The sequence below is a fragment of the Chlamydotis macqueenii genome, chromosome 2 (genome assembly GCF_036417535.1).
Source record: "Chlamydotis macqueenii isolate bChlMac1 chromosome 2, bChlMac1.mat, whole genome shotgun sequence".
Taxonomy (NCBI): domain Eukaryota; kingdom Metazoa; phylum Chordata; class Aves; order Otidiformes; family Otididae; genus Chlamydotis; species Chlamydotis macqueenii.
The window spans coordinates 23989586-24008174 of record NC_141557.1 but is presented as its reverse complement, the minus strand read 5'-3'; the positions used below and the strand labels follow the sequence as shown (position 1 = coordinate 24008174).

General features: G+C 37.1%; 1 protein-coding gene across 4 annotated transcripts in view; it reads right to left on the bottom strand.

The window, feature by feature from the left end:
- Nucleotides 1-18589, bottom strand: part of CDK14 (cyclin dependent kinase 14) — a 319070-nt gene that overhangs the window by 64645 nt on the left and 235836 nt on the right. For all 4 annotated transcript variants that reach the window (XM_086742275.1, XM_086742276.1, XM_086742277.1 and 1 more), the window contains 2 exons: nt 5776-5915; nt 1482-1628 (listed from right to left, as the gene is read on the bottom strand). In XM_086742275.1, the coding sequence (XP_086598401.1) occupies nt 1513-1628; nt 5776-5915 (256 nt within the window). In that variant the 3' untranslated portion in view covers nt 1482-1512. The remainder of the gene's footprint in view (nt 1-1481; nt 1629-5775; nt 5916-18589) is intronic.

Here is an 18589-nt window from a genome sequence, read left to right as displayed (position 1 = left end):
TGCATATTGTATAAATGAAAAGTTACATTTGTTTGGAAGCAAGAGAAATGAGATTCTGTACAAGAGAAATGAGATTCCGTACGTAAGCTTCCACACAAAAGGTCTTTAGCACAGATGGGCACAGTCTAAATTTACTTTAGATGGAAGATATGTCACGTTAGAACAGACAAGGTTGAAGAGATGTCTGCAGGGACACAGCCCCAGGAAAAGTAGGGATTAGCTTGTCAATAAAGATGTAAACACACTGCTCTGAGGCAGCCTAATTTCTGACATTAGAAAATCTTAAATGGTTTGCTGGCGAAGAGCTTGTGCAAAAATTAGGGCAGGCTGTCAAGACCGAAATTTACTCATTTCAATTTTTCAGTAGTTGCTGCCTGTCAGGCAAACACCTTCCATAACATTCCAGGGTTAAAAAAATTGCACATAAGCATACAACAGTAAAACTGAATATAATTCATTAGAGAAAGTTATATCTCATATTGTAACAAGAAGATTTAGCTAAAGATAGACTTCATGAGAATATCAGCCACATTTACATGAGGCTATATCTTTGAATGGGTTCATGAGCAGCATTTATCTCAGCTCCTAGAACTTCCATAACAAACCATCATAATACACTCAACATGCAAAAGCAGCCATGACTTAAAAAAAAAAAGGCAGGCCTGGGTTTTTGAATGAAACAAATAAGCATTTTGGGTATTCTGTAAAACGCTGTGAGTATGGAACTATTTAGAGAAGCATAATAACCAAAGCAGCTATAGAAAGGAATACTGCTAACCTGGAAGAGTCTGTCAAGTGGTAAATCCCACTGAACAAACACTGTGGCGATGCATATGAGTAGAAGAGAGTTAATACCATGATATAACAACCACCATGCCCTTACTGTAATTTGGTAAGTAGCCCCTCTACTCACCTGCCCTTCTCAGGTTCTGTTCTACTCTTAGAATACCTGAAGTCATATCACACACTATTTCACTGCCGAATAACTATGGCTAAAAAGATGGGGTACTGAATGAAAGCCATCCCAAGAACAAAACCAGTTCTAGTAGATCCAGTGACATAGATCAAATTGATTAATATGGCAGCATCTCTGTCGCCATGAAGAACATAATTTTGCTATCAAGGCAACTAAACCTACTAAATGAATAATTTCTTATCCTTGCTCCAAAGTTTAACAACAGAACTGTCAAGAGGTATTTTATGTCTCCATATCCTACCAGGGCCAAAAGTATCAATCCAAATTAAAAGCAATCTAGTGTTTAATCTGCCAGCACCAACTTCTGCAATATTTTTGACCTGTCAGTGACACTGATCCCGCCCACAGGGCCAGGAACTTATACTGACCTTCTATACTGCAAAAACAGCTTAGCTGCCTGAACATGAGCAATTTAAGAAATGTGCAGTTGAATTTTAGATTTTGTTTCTCTATAGAGAACTAAGGAGTATTTTCAAAGATATACTTTCCAATAATCATGTCTTACCTGCATTATCAGTTGTGAACACAGGTATTCTTCAATGTTTGCTGTTTGATACACCTTTGCCATAACCATTGTTTTTTCCAAAGACTCTCATGCTTTCTCCAGCCTCCAGCTGTAATCTTACATTCGGTACAGTAAAAATAGAAGACACTGCAAAAAAAAAGTGTCAGTTCAGAAACTTTTATTTTTCCCAAAAAAGCAGTACTTTAAAAAGAATTAGTTAATATATAAGGCAAACACAACACTGAGTAAATATATACGGTTGTATATGCCACCTTTTTATGCACTGTAAAAATTCTGAATGGAAAGAAGCTGCATGGATTATGATGGAAGCTGTATGATGCAAACATTCTTAGCTGCACACATCTAAAAAAAAACTTGTTTCCAGGTTGTGTGTGCTGATTTGTCCAGTACCTCACTATATAATTCATATTTTTCATTTTAAAATTTCCGCTCTGAGAGCATTTAGAAATAAGTAAGAATGTGAAAAAACGCAGTAAAGTTTTCTAATAATTTGACATCACATATTATATCTTCAGAATCTTGATGCCAGTAGAACTGAGCTATTTTGTTTGACTTCATTTTATTAACTGTTAAAGAAAACTAGGCTTGTTAAAAATATCCTAACAACTCAAAAAACTTTTCCATAAAGCAACCTCCTTCCACATAAGCTAGCAAAACCTTAATGATTTCCATGTAACACCAGGCAACTAATTATTAGTAGACACAATGATATTAATTACAGGAATCAAACTGTCAGTGGTTAAGGACTCACATATTGATGATACGAAAACTTGGTTTTACTTAGAACGCCTCAAACTGGTGGGGAAAAATCACTGACTTCTAACATCTTCTGAGAACAAATGTCCATATAAAAATATCCTGGGGGAGCTGCCACTGCATGATTGCATCAGGAAATGTTAATAGACTGTTTACAGAAATGATTGGGGCAGTAACGGTTTTCTTTGGTTTTGCACCAACAGCTAGCATAGCTGGAAGTTTTTGGAGCTACTCCTTCACCTTTATGTCTTTAAAACACCTGGTTATTGTTTTATGTACAAGATCTTCCCACTGTATATTTGACATCTCAACTTGCATTTGATATTCTGCTATCCTTGGTAACATTATGAATGGCATATATTCTATGCAGATAAATCAATACGAGCTCTCAAATATGAAAGCAGAAAAGGAGGATGACTGATTTTTTTTTAATAGAAAGTAAAAGTACACATATTAAGTAAGAGAGGTTAACCTACAGATTACTGCTCAGGTCTAAGATGACTGAAGGCTGTGCTGCTTCATAAATTGTATTGTATTCCCAGCTAAGATGTTTTTAGCAGAACTGCACAACTCTTACTTTTTTAATGTACTATTTTTAAAAACTGAAAGTGGAGAGATGCTAGACATAACTTATCCAAAAACTCAACTTCTAGCCCAACTGGAAGTCAAGATGCCTTGACTTGAAACCAAACCAAATAAAAAAAAATTAAAATTTTGCTTCTCACATAAACTCATTTTGCATGTATATTTTAAATAAAACACAAGATCAAAATGTTATGCTGTAAAATACTACATAGAATTTATACATTTATAAATACATCGTACTAAAGTCAAAATGAGAACAGAAAGTAAAACACTTCCCTTTTACTTTTTCAGTGCAAGCAGAGTCTCCATAATTTCGTGAAATACTATGACTCCAAAGAAACATACTTTCTGATAGAAAATAATTTGAGTGATTTCCCTCCTCCTCATCCTCCTCCTCTTTTTTTTTCCTCCTCACCCGTCAGTCCTTCTTTGGGTTTTAGTGTTAAATTCCCAAATTTGCAATTCAGCACTGGGACCAAATTGGACAAAATATATTCCATGATGAATGCTATTCACTAAAGAGATTTGCAAAATCGCAGTCATGTCTTGATTAGGAGGTTTTCTGAGTACACACACTTCTGTTGTGTGACACTGAGTCACATAAAAACTCAATGTGTTTATACCTCCATTTTACTAATTATCAATAGCCAGCCTTTCCCAATGTAAATTATTAACCCAGAGAACTAGAATCACAAAAACTGGTAATTTCACTACACAGTAAACATTTTCCCAACTCTCCAAAGTATATGACTTCTTTGTTTTGTAAATATGTTTACAAGTATATCCAAGTCATACTAAATAGAAATGATTGTAGTATTTGATACTGGGATTGTCCTTTCTTGCATCTGGATTTATGCTTCATAATTATTATCTACTAGACACAGAAATAGTCTTTCTGTAACTCAAAATTTTACTGGAGGCATTTAGAAGAACCTTGCTTTAAAATATAATGATTTTTCATCTTTATTCTCCCCCCTTCAAAAGGTTTCACTGCTGCTGATGTTTAACGTTATGCAAAGACGTGTTTCTGCCAATGAATATCGCCTTATGGTTATGCTTCTGCAAATAACCTGCTGTGAGCTGATAAAAGGATTAATGCAGCCAAAATTCTTAATCTGTGAAATTACAAATTAAATTCTCATATTAAAAATACCACCCTGAGGTATTTTTTGTGGTTTTAATTCCCCTCTGGTGTTCTGCATACATTGTGCTTGTTAATGACTAGGACAAGACTGTCTCTGTTGGCAGCCTGCTGCAGAGTGATAATGTGTAGGCATTTACTTCACTGATAGAACTGGATTTAACCACTGACTGATAAACTAAGTGGCAAGTGGGTAATAAGTCCATATTAACAGAAAAGTACTATTGCAGAATTCGGAATTCAAAATCCTGGCTAGACTAAATCACACAGTCAGAAGGATTGAGATGTCACCACTGCAGAGTGATTTTTGTTTTCCATTTAGTGGAAAAAGGATAAATCAACTGGCATTCTTGATGTTTCATTAGTCCTGAAGAAATGAATCTCTCTGCATCAGTTTCAGCAAAGGCAGACTTTCAACAGCAGCCTTAATTTACACTGCATCCTTTGAATTTTCAGCTTATTAAGTACCACAGTCAGCAAGCTGAGTGGCAGGTTAGCATGGCAGAGGAGGAAACCGGGAATTTTTTTGCAGAGCAAGGACACAGTCCATGACAGAGCTGACGATGGACAAAAATTAATGGCACTACTTTGATTTCAGTGTTCATATTGTACAAATGGGAGAGTGCTCTTCAGAGCAGAGTCAGGAGTGAGGTACTTGGGCAGGCAGGCCACAGAACCAGCTCAAAATGTGACTACTATGGCTGTCAAGGATGGAAAAAACAGACTTCTGGAAGGCAAAAGTTTTCATACTGACACTGATGCAAACTGAAGCTATTGTGAATTAATATTCAGAAAGGGAGCTCAGTTTTTACAAGCAAACTTTTAAAACAGCCACTGTTACACACATATGTGCCATTGTCGCATCTCTGAAAATTTTGCTTTGGAGTACTGTATTTAGATCTTTTGCTAGGGACGTATGCTTGAAAGCAGAAAATAACATACACTGTTCTAAAATGCAAGCATGCTTTTCTTCACCACATTGAGTTCCCAATGCTGACTGTTATTCCCCTGTGAAACCTACTTTCAATAACAGAACCTTATCTGAATCAAAAATATCACACACAATAATATTTTTCCCCAGAATGAATAGTAGTGTGCTTTTAACACTGGAAAAGGATATGGACACTTATCATATAAATTACTTACAATTATTAAAGAGATAATTGACAGCATACACGATGACAGGAATATTTTTGTCAAGGCAACAGGAATGTATTTTGTTTAATAGAAGGATTTATGTAAATACTGAAAGCATTCTTAGTTAATATCATCTGCCATCCTCTTCTCGCACAATCTAATTCAGCAAATTAACTGATTGTCTGCTTTGTGTTTCTCAGACTTCGAATGTCGAGTCCTTTCTTAAAGGTTACTGCTATAACAGATAGAGACTCTGTGAATCAAACACGGCTGGATTTTTATCCTGTATGCTGCAGCTAGTTAGGAAGTGCTGTATGTTATAAAGTGAAAGCACTAAATATGTAAATTGTATTTTTCCTTTTGCTTTATGACAATTCAGATAATTCTCTTGGCTGCACACATAATCAAATACAAAGATAGCTGGCTGCAGACTGCAGAGCAGAGATAGTAAAAAAAAAAAAAAAGAAAAAAGAATCCATTTTTTCCTGTGTCAAGCTAACTATGTAATTTCAAGCTACACAATTGCACTCACGTATTTTGTGTGTGGCTGTGTATGTCCATGGAGCTCTCTGCATGGTAGGGTTAGCATACACACATGCATCTGTAGGAACTGGCGCCTTTGTTTTTAATCGATTTGGAGGTGGTTATACTCACTATCAGTTAACTCCCATAGCCGTGGGGGCAGATCACTGAAATACTCATGGCTCATGGCTGCCTGTGCTGACAATCTGTTCTTTGGGAAACACTGGAGTAGTTTGGAGGCTAGATCTTCCGCATGATTCACGTAGCTCAGCCTGAAACAAACAAACACGAAGGTTTTTCTGAAAAACAATTTCATTTTCTTTACTAATTCCATCTGCGGTCAGCACAGCTGAAACACTGAGTCTTGCTCACCAGGATAAAGACAAAGCCTGTTTGGGAGCACAACCAAGAAAGACATTCCTCAGGTTAGGGAGTCAATGAATTATTTCTGGATTGACAGCTCAAAATTCATAGAAATTTTACAAATATAGAGCATATAATATACCATATCACATCTATCCTTGCCAAGTACACTAAAGGATCATGAGCAAGACCATTTTGAAAGCAACTGTTTTGATTCATTTACATTTTATTGGTGTATAATGACAGACTGAAAATGTACAGTGCTGGAAACAAATGGTTATTACTATCTAAACCCAAAAAATTCAAGCTTAAAGTAACAGCAGTATTCATACAACTTTGTGAAGTATCACATTTCAAAATCCAATGAGGTTTAGCATGCAACATATGCATCATGTTTCATACAGGCATTTGTCTTTCAGGAAGAATTGACTTCTTATTTTTTCATATATTCACACAGCAGGGAGCTGACTCTTCATTAGGTGTTAATGCAATGCAAACATTAAATTGTAAGTGCATTATCTTTTCTATGCTACCGAGGGAATTCTGAGAAAACTCATTGTTTTACTGAGAGCTATATGCTTGGGAATATTGTAAGAAAATATAAACTAAAAATAATAGATTGGGAGGGGAGAGAGTAAAATGGTAATCAGCAAGGTGTGACTTGGGTCCAGTAACCTACAGTTGCCTCCCAAACTTCCAAAGCCACCAAACTTCTTGTAATATGTAGTCAGAAAAGAGGTGCTGAATCTTGTCAACATTGTGCTGCTATTAATAGCAGGTAACTTTGTAAATTCAACCATGCCTTTGCTCACTAAAGATCTCTTGTCAGGTAAAAATGCCATAGTGTACAAAAGGTCTTCTATTTTTCAATGCACTGGTTTCCCAAAACAGATATAGGAGACTGCAGCCCAAAATACCGCAGTATTTGAAAAAGACGGTCTTATCCTCTAAAATCGATAATGCCAGAGCACATTTCATGCAAACGTTCATTTCTGTTAAGCTCAAGCTGGCTTTCTGGGAAACCATTCAAGGAAGATGGATTAAACAGAGTTACTTTTTTATTTTCACATACTTAACATTGGGCTGACATGGCATAATTTATAAAGATCAGTGTATGCACAGGTGAAAACTATCTCTGCAACAAAGAACAGACAATACTGAAAACACTAAATGAAAAAATATTGTTATTACAGGGAGAATTTTAAGTCACAAATGTCATAGACACAACTTTTTGTCTATGTCCATATTACATTCAGTGTGGAAAAAAAGATTAAAAGTCAAACGCATCTCTACTAAATTATGTGTCAGCATAAATTAGATTAATTCTAGACTCAAACAGGTTGCAGAAATTATTTCATTAAACTTTTCTGAAAAATACAAGAAAGTTCATTACAGAACATAGCAAAATACCACCAGAAAAGACTACTCTCAACAAAAGAAAAGTAGGGGAAAATATTCAGGGAGAATTGGTGTTAATTCTTCTACACATCCAAAATTCCCATGGACTGGTGATAATTCAGCCTGTGTTCACCAACACATGTTTTTCCCCTTGCATCCTTTTCAGGAGCCAAGTAAACTTTTTCTGTCTTCAATTAAAGCTTCTGTTAAGTCAGAAAAATGAGTCACTTAAATAAATACTGAAATATTACCCTCCAATATAAGAATTGTACCATTCCTTAGCTGATCCATAGGCATAGTGAAGATGCTAATTAAGTGAGGCAAAGCATAAGAAAAGACCATTCGAATATTAATGAATTCTGAATTGCATGTGAAATTATGGATGATACCCTAGTTCCTCTGTGCTCTTGAACACAGTAGTGACGACATTTTAACTGTACTAATGGTCACCAACACACCTGGAATACCATTTAGATTTTTTTTAGCAACAAAATAAGATTAACTAACATAAATTGAAAATATTTTGAGTATGAACAGTTTAGAAAGGCAAAGTCGCCTTCCCAGATTAGAAACAGAAGACATAGCAGTTTACTGAGATCAATCAAGAACCCAAAAATAAATATCAAATAATCAGCAAATTATACATTAATACAATATAAACCCAACAAAAATATCTAGGGCTGCAACATAATCACATCAACTAATGAAATAACTGTGAATAAATCAGTCAAAATTAGAACTAGTTTTACAATTAGTAAAGGGAAAAAAAGACTAAATTCGTTGCACAGTCTGCAAAAACAGTTCCATCTGCTACAATTACTAAATTTATTTGCCTTGATAACACTCTGAGTAGTGCTGGGAGTGGGGCGGGGGATGTTAGTTGTTTATACAGTGCTTTGAAGATTCCAGTTGCTACATGATTAGTATTGTGCTCCCAAGTATTTATAGATTTTAAACTCAGAAGGGACCATAATGATCAAATCTCTCCTCCTGTGTAATACAGGCCAAAGAATATCATCCAAGTAATTCATGGATTAAATCATCACTGTTAGCTAGACTCAGCTGTATCTTTAAATTTCTACATCAAGGTTCTAGCTTTGTTTACAGACCTTTGTATGGCAATGAAAAAATTCTTCCCCAAAACCTATGTCTTCTGCGAAGGTCACTTCTGGAAACCAGTGGACACTGCAAAAAACATATGTATGTGGGCCCCTAAGGTTGTCAGTCTTAAAACTGATGCCTTAGTGAAATGCATGACTAATTTTGCTCCTTTCTTTAAGGATAAGCTATTCTCTTATGAAAAATGCACTGTATGATCAAGTATTTAAATTACATCCACTATATCAGTATATCAGAATTGTTCGAAGAAATCCATTTAGTGCTTAACCTCAATGGTCTGGAATGTCAAAATGTTTAGTTTTGTTTCTTTCCTTGTACTTTTCTTTGCCAATAGTCTCTTTAAAAATCTCCTCTTTAAAATATTAACAATTTGTCTGATGTAAGTTTGAAACATGATTCCTCAACAGGGACAAAAGCTGAATTTTCTTATGGGGTTCAGCAGTTAAGTATCTAATACAGAGAAGTTAAAAAGAACTAAAGAAAAAAAGACTTTATTTTTAAATACACCTCCTTCAGTATGTGACAGGATGGAATTTCATACAATATGGCTTTGTGTCTAAAACGTAACAGCATGTTTTGTCTCACAGCAGTTGGGCCATATAGGAACTTGGCATGCATGATATGGCAAGTCTCAATATTCACGCTTCACTTACTGTCACACTAATCACTGAGGAACAGTTACTAGCCATGACAGCATACATACTTTTAGAAAATGTGGCATACAGTAGAATACAGAGAAATCTTTGGCAATGAGTATTAAATAATATGTAGATATTGTTTTGAGAAATATTGGAACTATTTTTACTGACCTCTCTGATTACACTTACAAAATGCATTGATTTTCAACTTAATCCCAAATGCTATATACAGCTTTAGCTCAAGAAAAACAAACATCTTATGAAGCTGTCTCACTTTAAACATATATGAATCTGACTAGACTTGAGCAGTTGTAAATCTCACTGGATTACAAGAATTTGATTTAATTTCAGAAAACAGGCTTAAGTGTCTTTCTACTGCAGAGGAAGGTCAGTATTTGGTCAAGCAGAACATGACTAAGATCACTGAAGTTTGGTTTAAGCTCTTCAGAAAAAAAAGTTTTGGGCATGTGCAGTGAACTTCTGAACTTGGGGTGATTTGCTTTTAAATGCAAAGAAGAAGGCAGCTCAAATTCACATTAATAATTAAGACAAATGGGCACTAAAACAAATGGAGATAATATGCTGTCTATATACTCCTAACAGCATGAGGTAAATACTTCCCAAAGCAAAAATCATTCACTGTGCATATTTTCCATATGAAGATATGACTCTCACACTGTATCATTAATTAATCTCTCGACTGGTGTTTACAGCATGGCCTAGAGGAGTGAGGCACCTAATTCCCTTTGGAAATCTCAGCTCTGCTTCTTTATTCTAAGTAATCCCTTGCAACCTCAAGTGCTGAAAGACAAAACTACAGTTAACTTGAACAATCACACCATTTAGCAGAGTTTAAAATTTAATGGCAAGAAGAGAATAAACAAAAAAAAATTCACATCTTGGTGCATATCAGACAGGCTATATGTAACCCTTGCAGCTTGTTTTGCAGAGGATGCCATGCTCTCCTCAACAACTGGGCTCCCATACAGTCCCTGTGGTATCTCATCCACCATCGCACTGCCACGAGGGCCATATTCCTCACTTTCACCCAAGTCTGCTTGAGGAGGGCAGTCTTTCCCCCCTGGCTCAGGGCTCAGGCTTTAGGCCTCTCCTGAGTTCTGACACAAAACTACGCCAACATCGTATATTGTAGTTAATGTTTTCTTTGCAAATTCATTATCTTCTGACCCACTGATATGGACATGCCCTCAAGTGGCTTGATAGTTTGGACCTCTAGCTCTAGAAAGACCCTACTAACAGCAGCTACACAGCACACAAATTGGAGCAGGGACTACCTTAAGTAACATTTACTTTTTACTAAATATCAACAGCCTTTTCTGTTGTTACAGCCATGCCGAGAACACCTACCGTCTTCAAAGACTTGATGTGCCAGCTCCAGCGTGCAGGAGCTGCTTACCTAACGTGCCTAGTGTGCCTCCACGGAGCTGTTGAAGAGATTATTTAGCCATCATGAAACCACTGCAACAAGTGAATGCAAGTTCTGATGTGATGCTTTTAGCTTTTGATACAGATGAAGGCATCAAGTGGCACCTCAAGACGAGAATCTAAGGGAGTAAAGACGTTACCATTTTTCTCAGTGTTTTACACAGAGGGTACTGAGGACTGAAACTGGTGAACAAAGAGAGACAAAAGCTTTTGAAGGCTCACTGAAGCAGGGTTTTACTTGTTGCTGATCAATCATAAAACACAGAATTTGCTCTACAGCACAGTGTAGAGGTACTGCAAGCCAAACTGTACAGCAAACATTACAGTCAAACACCGCCACAGGAACCACACTTCAGTGCTGGGATTCTCTCCCACACCTGCGTGCGGCTGCCAACAGCAGTCCTAACGTCATGCTGGGTTGTGCACATTCTTTAGGAGAGGTGCCTCCAAACACCCAATGCCCCTCTTGCTCTTCCCAAATTGAAGTGCTGGCAGCAGTTTAGATTCAGAAACACTGAGCTCTCTACACATGCAGGGGCGGAAAGTATGGTCTCCAGGCTCCCTAGGCCATCAGTTCCATTGTACTTTTCTAGCTCGGTACCTTACTAGAAGCAAGATTGTCACATTAGTGCAACATCCTGCTCAGGCTTCTTCAGTGAGATAGGCTGGTGCAAATCCTGCACGAATGTGGCTATACTGCTCCCAGCATCTGTCCTTGCTCTGCGCTCCTGCACAACACTGCACTCCACAGCCTTCAAGTCTACACAATTTCCATAAGAAATTAGTTTGATCCCTTTTAATTCTATTACCATACCACAGCATCGGCAGTCTTATCTGTTGAAGTACTGAAAACGTGGTCACAATATTTATTATAAAAATGAAAGCCATGACAATAAATGATAAGTATTCACTGATACTGCACAGAGCTAAAAGTATCAGTGTGTGATTCTTTGGTATTGTTGCTAATGTAGATGTAAAAGAGGTTAGAGCCCCACTTGGAAAGCTGTGGAGGTAAGTTCATTCAGTCCACTCCAGAAAGGTAATAATAACCCTGACCCCTCTGAATTGATTCTCACTTGACAGTTCCACAGATGCCATTAGGTGGAAAGCAGCCAAGATGAGCAGCATTTCACGAAAAAAAGTGAATGTAACAAATCAATATTCTAACAATACAGACAACTAGGATTTTTTTTTTCTATTTTAATTAATATAGGTTTACTTTTAGGTATATAATTTTTATACATTTCATAAATTTTTAAAAGAATCTACTGACCCAGTAGGTAAACTATAATTATAGTTCCAGCTCCTGAACTTCTCAGAAGGGAGAATTAATATGCTTACTTAAACTGCTCACAAGTCACTCATGGCTTCAGAGACTCAATCTGGTCACACCTAAGCTAGACAATGCCGTGATCCAACCTTTCACGGCAATTCCCATTTGACAATGGCCATTAAGCTCAGTCATGACTAGATCATAAAATCACTTGCATGTGTCATCACTGAATATAACCCAAGACAAAAACTGACTCTGCACTAGGTCTGATGTGTTTTAGTGTCCGTTTCAGATGTATTACTGTATTTCTACAACACAACACTGCCTGCAATATCCAGCTTGAAAGGTTTGCTTCATGTGGGAAGCAGAACATTAACACCCTTACAGAACACAACACCTTGAAAAAACTGAATTCGGTTGATTTGAGCTTTAAGAGCTAAGCTTAAAGGGAATGAGTAAATTTACAACAGACTTAACAGTATCCTGAGTTTTGTCCTTCGATAGCCTGACAAGCACTCAGGCTAGCTCTTGCTCTGATGCCTCAAAATAAATATGCTGGGCTATAAAATCTTCCAGTAAAATCCACTGCCAACTGTTGAGAGCTTAGAACATGAAGATAGCCATTGACAATATTGCAGATATCTTCTCACAAATCAGCTATTTTATTTCTTTCAGCATTCCAATTAGACTAGTATTAAAGATATTAACTATGGAAGACATAGTGTATGTCTTCCATACACTATGTCTTCCACACAGACACCACAGCAGACTACTACTGAGTATGCCAGATATACAATTTACTGGAATGTCTTTGCTTGCTGTAAGTGTAATTAATCAAGAACAACAACATGGTGGCTACATTTAATCAGAGGAATTTGATTATTTTGAAATTCTTTAAAGGAAATGAATCTTCTGATCAAGGAGAATATTTTTTAAAGGCCTTCTTTGTGCACCTCAGCAAGTTGAACAGAATATCCTTGGAAAATATATAGAGCTAAAAATAGTTACTAACACCCCAATCATTTTATGAGCTATTATTTCACCAGAAAATGAAGGAAATATATCTTTAATCCTGAACAAAAACTCTTCAAGGTTTATGTTCTCTATAAACCTTTCACTGAGAACTGAAAATATAAGTTAGTAATGCAATAAATGCCCTAACAAATATATCAGATTTTTCACTTAATGCTTTTTACAGGCTTAAACCAAACTGAGTGAAAGAAAATCACCTTTTACAGTCTGACTCTTAAAGGAAGAATGTCTTTCTGTTATGCTTTTTAAAAGAAGGCATGGTGAATTTATATCAACTTCACTGAATCTTGGGGCATGATAAAAGGAAGAAAATACGGCAGTGGAGTTAACATTCCATAGCATTCTTTCTTTGCATATTTATTTCCTCACTGGCTGGACATAAGCCAAAGAAAAGGAGGGAATAAACTCCCCCTCAGCATAGAAATAGCTGAAATAAACCTTGGGCACACAATGCAGTCAAAGCTTTCTGCTTTTCCTCCTGCCACCCTCAACAACCTGCATTGTTTCTCTCCAGGGAAATCCAAACAAAAAATACTCCAAAGAACAAACAACCAAAGTCTGGATTTCAAATTTGTCAGTGGATGGAGCTCATAGGGCATTAAATAAAGTTTCCCCAATTTTCCCTTATTAAATGACTACAGAAAGAAAAAGTAGCTGTCTTTTTGGACCTATTGCCTTTTGCAAACTAAAAAAAAAAAAAGGCAGAAATAAGTTCTGGTAAATAAACATTAACGCTGTCTTATGAATCTCTGCCCCCTTGTCCAATATTTTATCATCTCGGGTTTGAGAAGTTTTAATTTCATTCTAATGTAAACAAGAACTGGTCTGTTTGCACAGTGCTTCAACAGGAACTTGCTGCAAGGTTGCAGCATGCACGCAGTGCCCCGAGAAGGGTGACCTCGCTTTAGTCAGCGAAGCCAAAGATTGTTTATCACCATTAACCTACAAATCTGTCTTGCTGGGGCCTCAGAGCCGTCAACCACTTGGAAGCAGCTACTTGTCCTGTCCTCCCACAGCTCCCTAAAGCATTGGATGGGTCTGATCTTTTCTATTATTGTATACCTCTCAGCTAATAAAATGTATTTTTATGGGTATGGAACAAACAGGAGTACTTGATATTTATTTATACAGCTTATTAAAGGTGGATAGAGATTTGGAGGCAGAAAGAATGCCCCAAGCTTAGAAAGCTGAGGAAGACAGACCCCAGGCATATGCATGTATTTAACTTTATGTATATAAGTTGCTTGGCTGAACTCAATGAGGTGAAGCAATTACATACAAGTAGGCATCCTGGTCTTTTTGCAGCTACATTCCTAAGCTAAGACATGGCAGGGAAATGACGCAGAACTAGTAAATATTGAGAGAAGGACACCAAGATCGTTATGATGAAAGCATATGGGCAATACATTCAAAGCTATGCAATCAAAAATACTTTATTATGTATTATTATACCTATATATGTAAACAGACTTATTTCATACAGAACCAGTTGCAGCTCCCTGACCCTGAGGTACTTGATTCAGGTGACATTAGAAGAGATCACGGGATGAGAAACCACCTTCACACCAGCATCGTAGTGCAGAAGGTGCCATTCCTTCTCCAGATTCACTCTCCAGATTTAGCATGCCACTTTTTCTCTTTACATTAACAGATAGATACCTCCTAAGAGGAACACTAGGTCATCTTCCAGCAGGGAGAAGCTGGCAGACTGAAAATCCAGTGCCTGATACCAACAGCAGTAATACTTGTTAAGAGACAAATATGCTTGTGCCAATCTGTTAAAAGAAGTCTGAATTTGACTTTGAACTTGAACACAGGAAAAAAACAGTGTAATTATTCAAGGGTTCCTCAGGCACAGAGACCATTGTAGAAAGAGAAAACAGTGATCTCTGGTATGCAACTTGGAGAAAACTTGATTTTGCATTGCTTTTTTTTTTTTTTTAAAAGTGAAACACTATACAATGACATGTACTTATACCGAAGTGCCTTTTTAAAAAGTTGCTCAGATTTAACACAGCAGTTTATGCCTTTTTAACTATAAACAGGTTGGAGATGAATGACCAAGTCACAAATTCCATATATTTTAGCTATCAGTTACTGAAATATGCAGATTTTAAGGGCTTGTACTCTATATGTATGAGGTTGCAGTGCTATCTGACACTCAGAAATTGGCTTGCTGTAGGGAAGGAGTCAATCCTGAATTATTTTTGCAAATTCTAACCTGTCAAAGCAGCATGAGAGAGAGACACCTAAGCAGGGAGTTTCTGCTATTTAGACATAAATCAGCATAGGTGATTTAAGAACTAAAATAAAAATTTTTATCTATAATAGTGACCACTAAAGGTCAGACTTCCCAAAGAGCCAGCTGTCACTAAAAGCTGACTGCCAGTAGAACTCAGGTCACTTCTAATGACCCTAAATAAGCAGGCGGATTTTCAAAATATTTTGCTTAAGTGGAATTGTGGAACCCATGGAGCTCTGTGACACGTCTGGTCATGTGCACTGCCACTGAGGTGGGACAGGCAGGTAAAGAAACATTTGGGTCCCATTTTAGGGTCCTAACTGGATACTAAGCTTCCGTGAAGGCAGGCATTCAAGGCAGACAAGGACTAGTGCTAGAAGCTTCCCAACTGAGAACAAGAAATCTGGAGAAAAGGACTGCAAACAACTGGTAAATGCACTATCTGGGCATAAGCCCATCTGATTCCCAGAAAGAAAGACAGAAGTTGTGAGTCTGCCTGAATTATCCAGGGGACAGAAGAAGGCCTAAATATGAGTAAGGGATCACTGACGTTAGGAATAGGCAATAGGAGCAAATATACAGCTAGTGTTTGGAGGGGAGCTAAACAACCCACACCAAAAAAAAAAAAATCAAACAAATTACTGGTTGCTTTTTATATGATCTGAAGAAGGGCATTGGTCAGGAGAGGACATGAGAAGTCTATTATAACAATCAAGATCCAAGCAACAGAGTTGGTTGGAGAAGGCAAAAAAGTATCTTGGAAAAGCCAGAAAGAAAAAAAAAAGTAAAATGTATATAACAGTCTGGATCCACGGGATAGGAAAGGAAAGATAAAAAACATCCCTAAGGCTTCAAAGGATGCTAGCCCTACAGTGAGAGAAGAAACTTTACTGGGAATATGCTTGAGTGTGCAAAGGGCAGGGAACAGCAAACTCTCTGCTGAAGCCTGTATCACTGAACTAAGCAGGGCTAGGGAGAGAGCCTGACAACTCTAGTACTGAGTGTTCAAATTGCCCCCTGGACTATTTTGGCCCATGCCAGCTAGCATTCTCTAAAACTACTCCTAGACATAGTTCAGGGAACAATTCCTGCCAGGGACCATTCCCAAAAGGCAGCACGTACCAACCTCCTACAAGCAAGGCATGCAATAGATTACGTTCAATTTTCTGCTAGAAAATACAATTCTCAGGGTCTGCAGCATCAGTTTTATGTTATTCTGGAAATGCTGGATTAAAAAACTAATACTGAACACCCCCAAAATAATAATTGCACCTGCAGCTGCATGGCGGCCACACAAAGCCCATAGGAGATGCATGCCAAGTGTTCCTTAGTATGGTTGTAGCTAAGGTCTGCCGCATGGCCTCGGGGCCAGAAGATAGTCCCTGGCTCTGCTTTAGTTAGCAGCATAAACATAGGCTGTGTCTGACAGAAAAATTATATTCACCAAACACTATCTGTCAACATCTCAAGAAAGATTCATGCCCTCATGGTTGCAGAATAAAGCTTGACTCAAGGGCACTTTAAGGATCAAATATGAAAGAAACAAAAGGAATATTGCATTATTCTACAAAAGCACAATGCTGAAGGAAGGCCAATAACAATCTGGAGCATGATTTTTTATGTCAGGGTGGTGAAATTAGTTTGAGGCACACTAACAGTACAGAGCAGTAAACCGAGCCTTAAGATTGCTATAGAATCTAACCAAAGAAGGCAATGCCATTCTTAACTTGCAATGGTGTCAGAGAGAAAAGTATAAATTTCATCTATTTTTACTAGGTTTCTTCTAATTCTGTAAGTTTGGGTCCAAACAACAGTAATATTTTAAAACTATTCTGGATACCTGAACAATAGGAACAAAAACCCCCCCTAAACAATACATTTACAAGAATGTGATAGTAAAGTAAAAAATTTATTTTTTCCATTTAAATTCTTTGCAGTAAAATTCCGAGTTTATAAATCCAACACAAAAAATTAGAGCTTTTATTCATTTGTATTTCCAGCCTCCTATCGCAGCAGTGATCATAAAACAAACACAGCTGGCATCTTTACTATTTTATTCACTGAAGGATTTAGCTGGACAAACATCACAAAGATGGTGGCTGCTTTCATTGAATTTATGATCAAATACACACCAGCATAAGATCAACTCTGTAAGATCAATTATTATGAGACGTGAATAATTTAACAGAAAGTTGTCTATTTGTAAATCAGATCTTATGGATATAAATTCAGCTGAGGTAGCAGACAGTGGATATACACCATGTTATATATTACATTATTTAAAAGGATGCAGGTTTTTTTTGTCAATCACATTTAGTGATAAATATTTTAATTTACATTTTTTATCCAGCAAGCTGCTAATTCAGACAAACAACATTTCAAAATTTTATTTAAAAAATCAATTAAATTTATTTTAGAGAAGAACTTAACTGTTTTAGTCATGTCTTTCAACATTACAAAACAAAAAACAATACAGAAGCCATTATCACCATCACTGTATGGTAATTTTTTCCCATGGATTCTCACCAGAGTCTGTTGCTCAGCATAATACCAGGAGAGTTATAATAATTTTAACGCAGAATGTGTGCCTTAGGATATGGGATTGACACAATACCTGAAAGGAAAAGGTCAGTTCCCTTTGGAACCACTTGCCTCTTTGCCCTCCAGCAATGACAGGTGCACCAGCCCTGTGCTGAGGCTCGTTATTCACACTGTGTTGCTGAAGATACATAATCTAACCTCTCCATTTTAATGCCTCAGCAAGGATTATTGTCTCCTATCTTCCCATTTTGACACTCAGGTCAAGCAGGCACTGAACATATATACATCATGATCTGACTGCAGCCAGCACCTTTCACAAATTCTCAAATAATAGCTTCAAACTTTCTAAGCTAGGTTACTGAAAGAAATCACTAAATTTAATTATGAAAACTGTTTGGCTAGCAAATAACTTCAAGTTTTGAAATAAATCAGTTTTCACTAGTCTCCTACAATGTCATGTGTTTCTGCACCACTAATTAAAAAAAAACTGCATGAAAAAGCAAAAATTCTTGTTTCTCTGTCCTATATGGCAGGAAAGAAGTCAGAAATCTGAAGGCAGATACATGACATGCCACAGCCAGAAATGCAGGAAAGGAAGCAATTAAGATTTTCTTCACAAAATTGCGATGAATTTTGGGAGACTGTCACAGGAGATTCTCGCAAACAACTACCCTACCACAGAAAAGCTGGTGGTCAAAATTACACTGAAATTACACTTATGTTCAAATCTCCATAAAGGTCAGTAAGGTAAGTCTTCTTCTAAGGTAAAGTTACTTTGTGACGTTTGTACCACTGCAGAAACCTTAACTAGTATCTGTAAGCCTTTGGCTGGCAACAGAGCCAAACAGCACGGGTTTTGAGACTGGCTTAAACTATCTGCAGAGGTAACAAAAC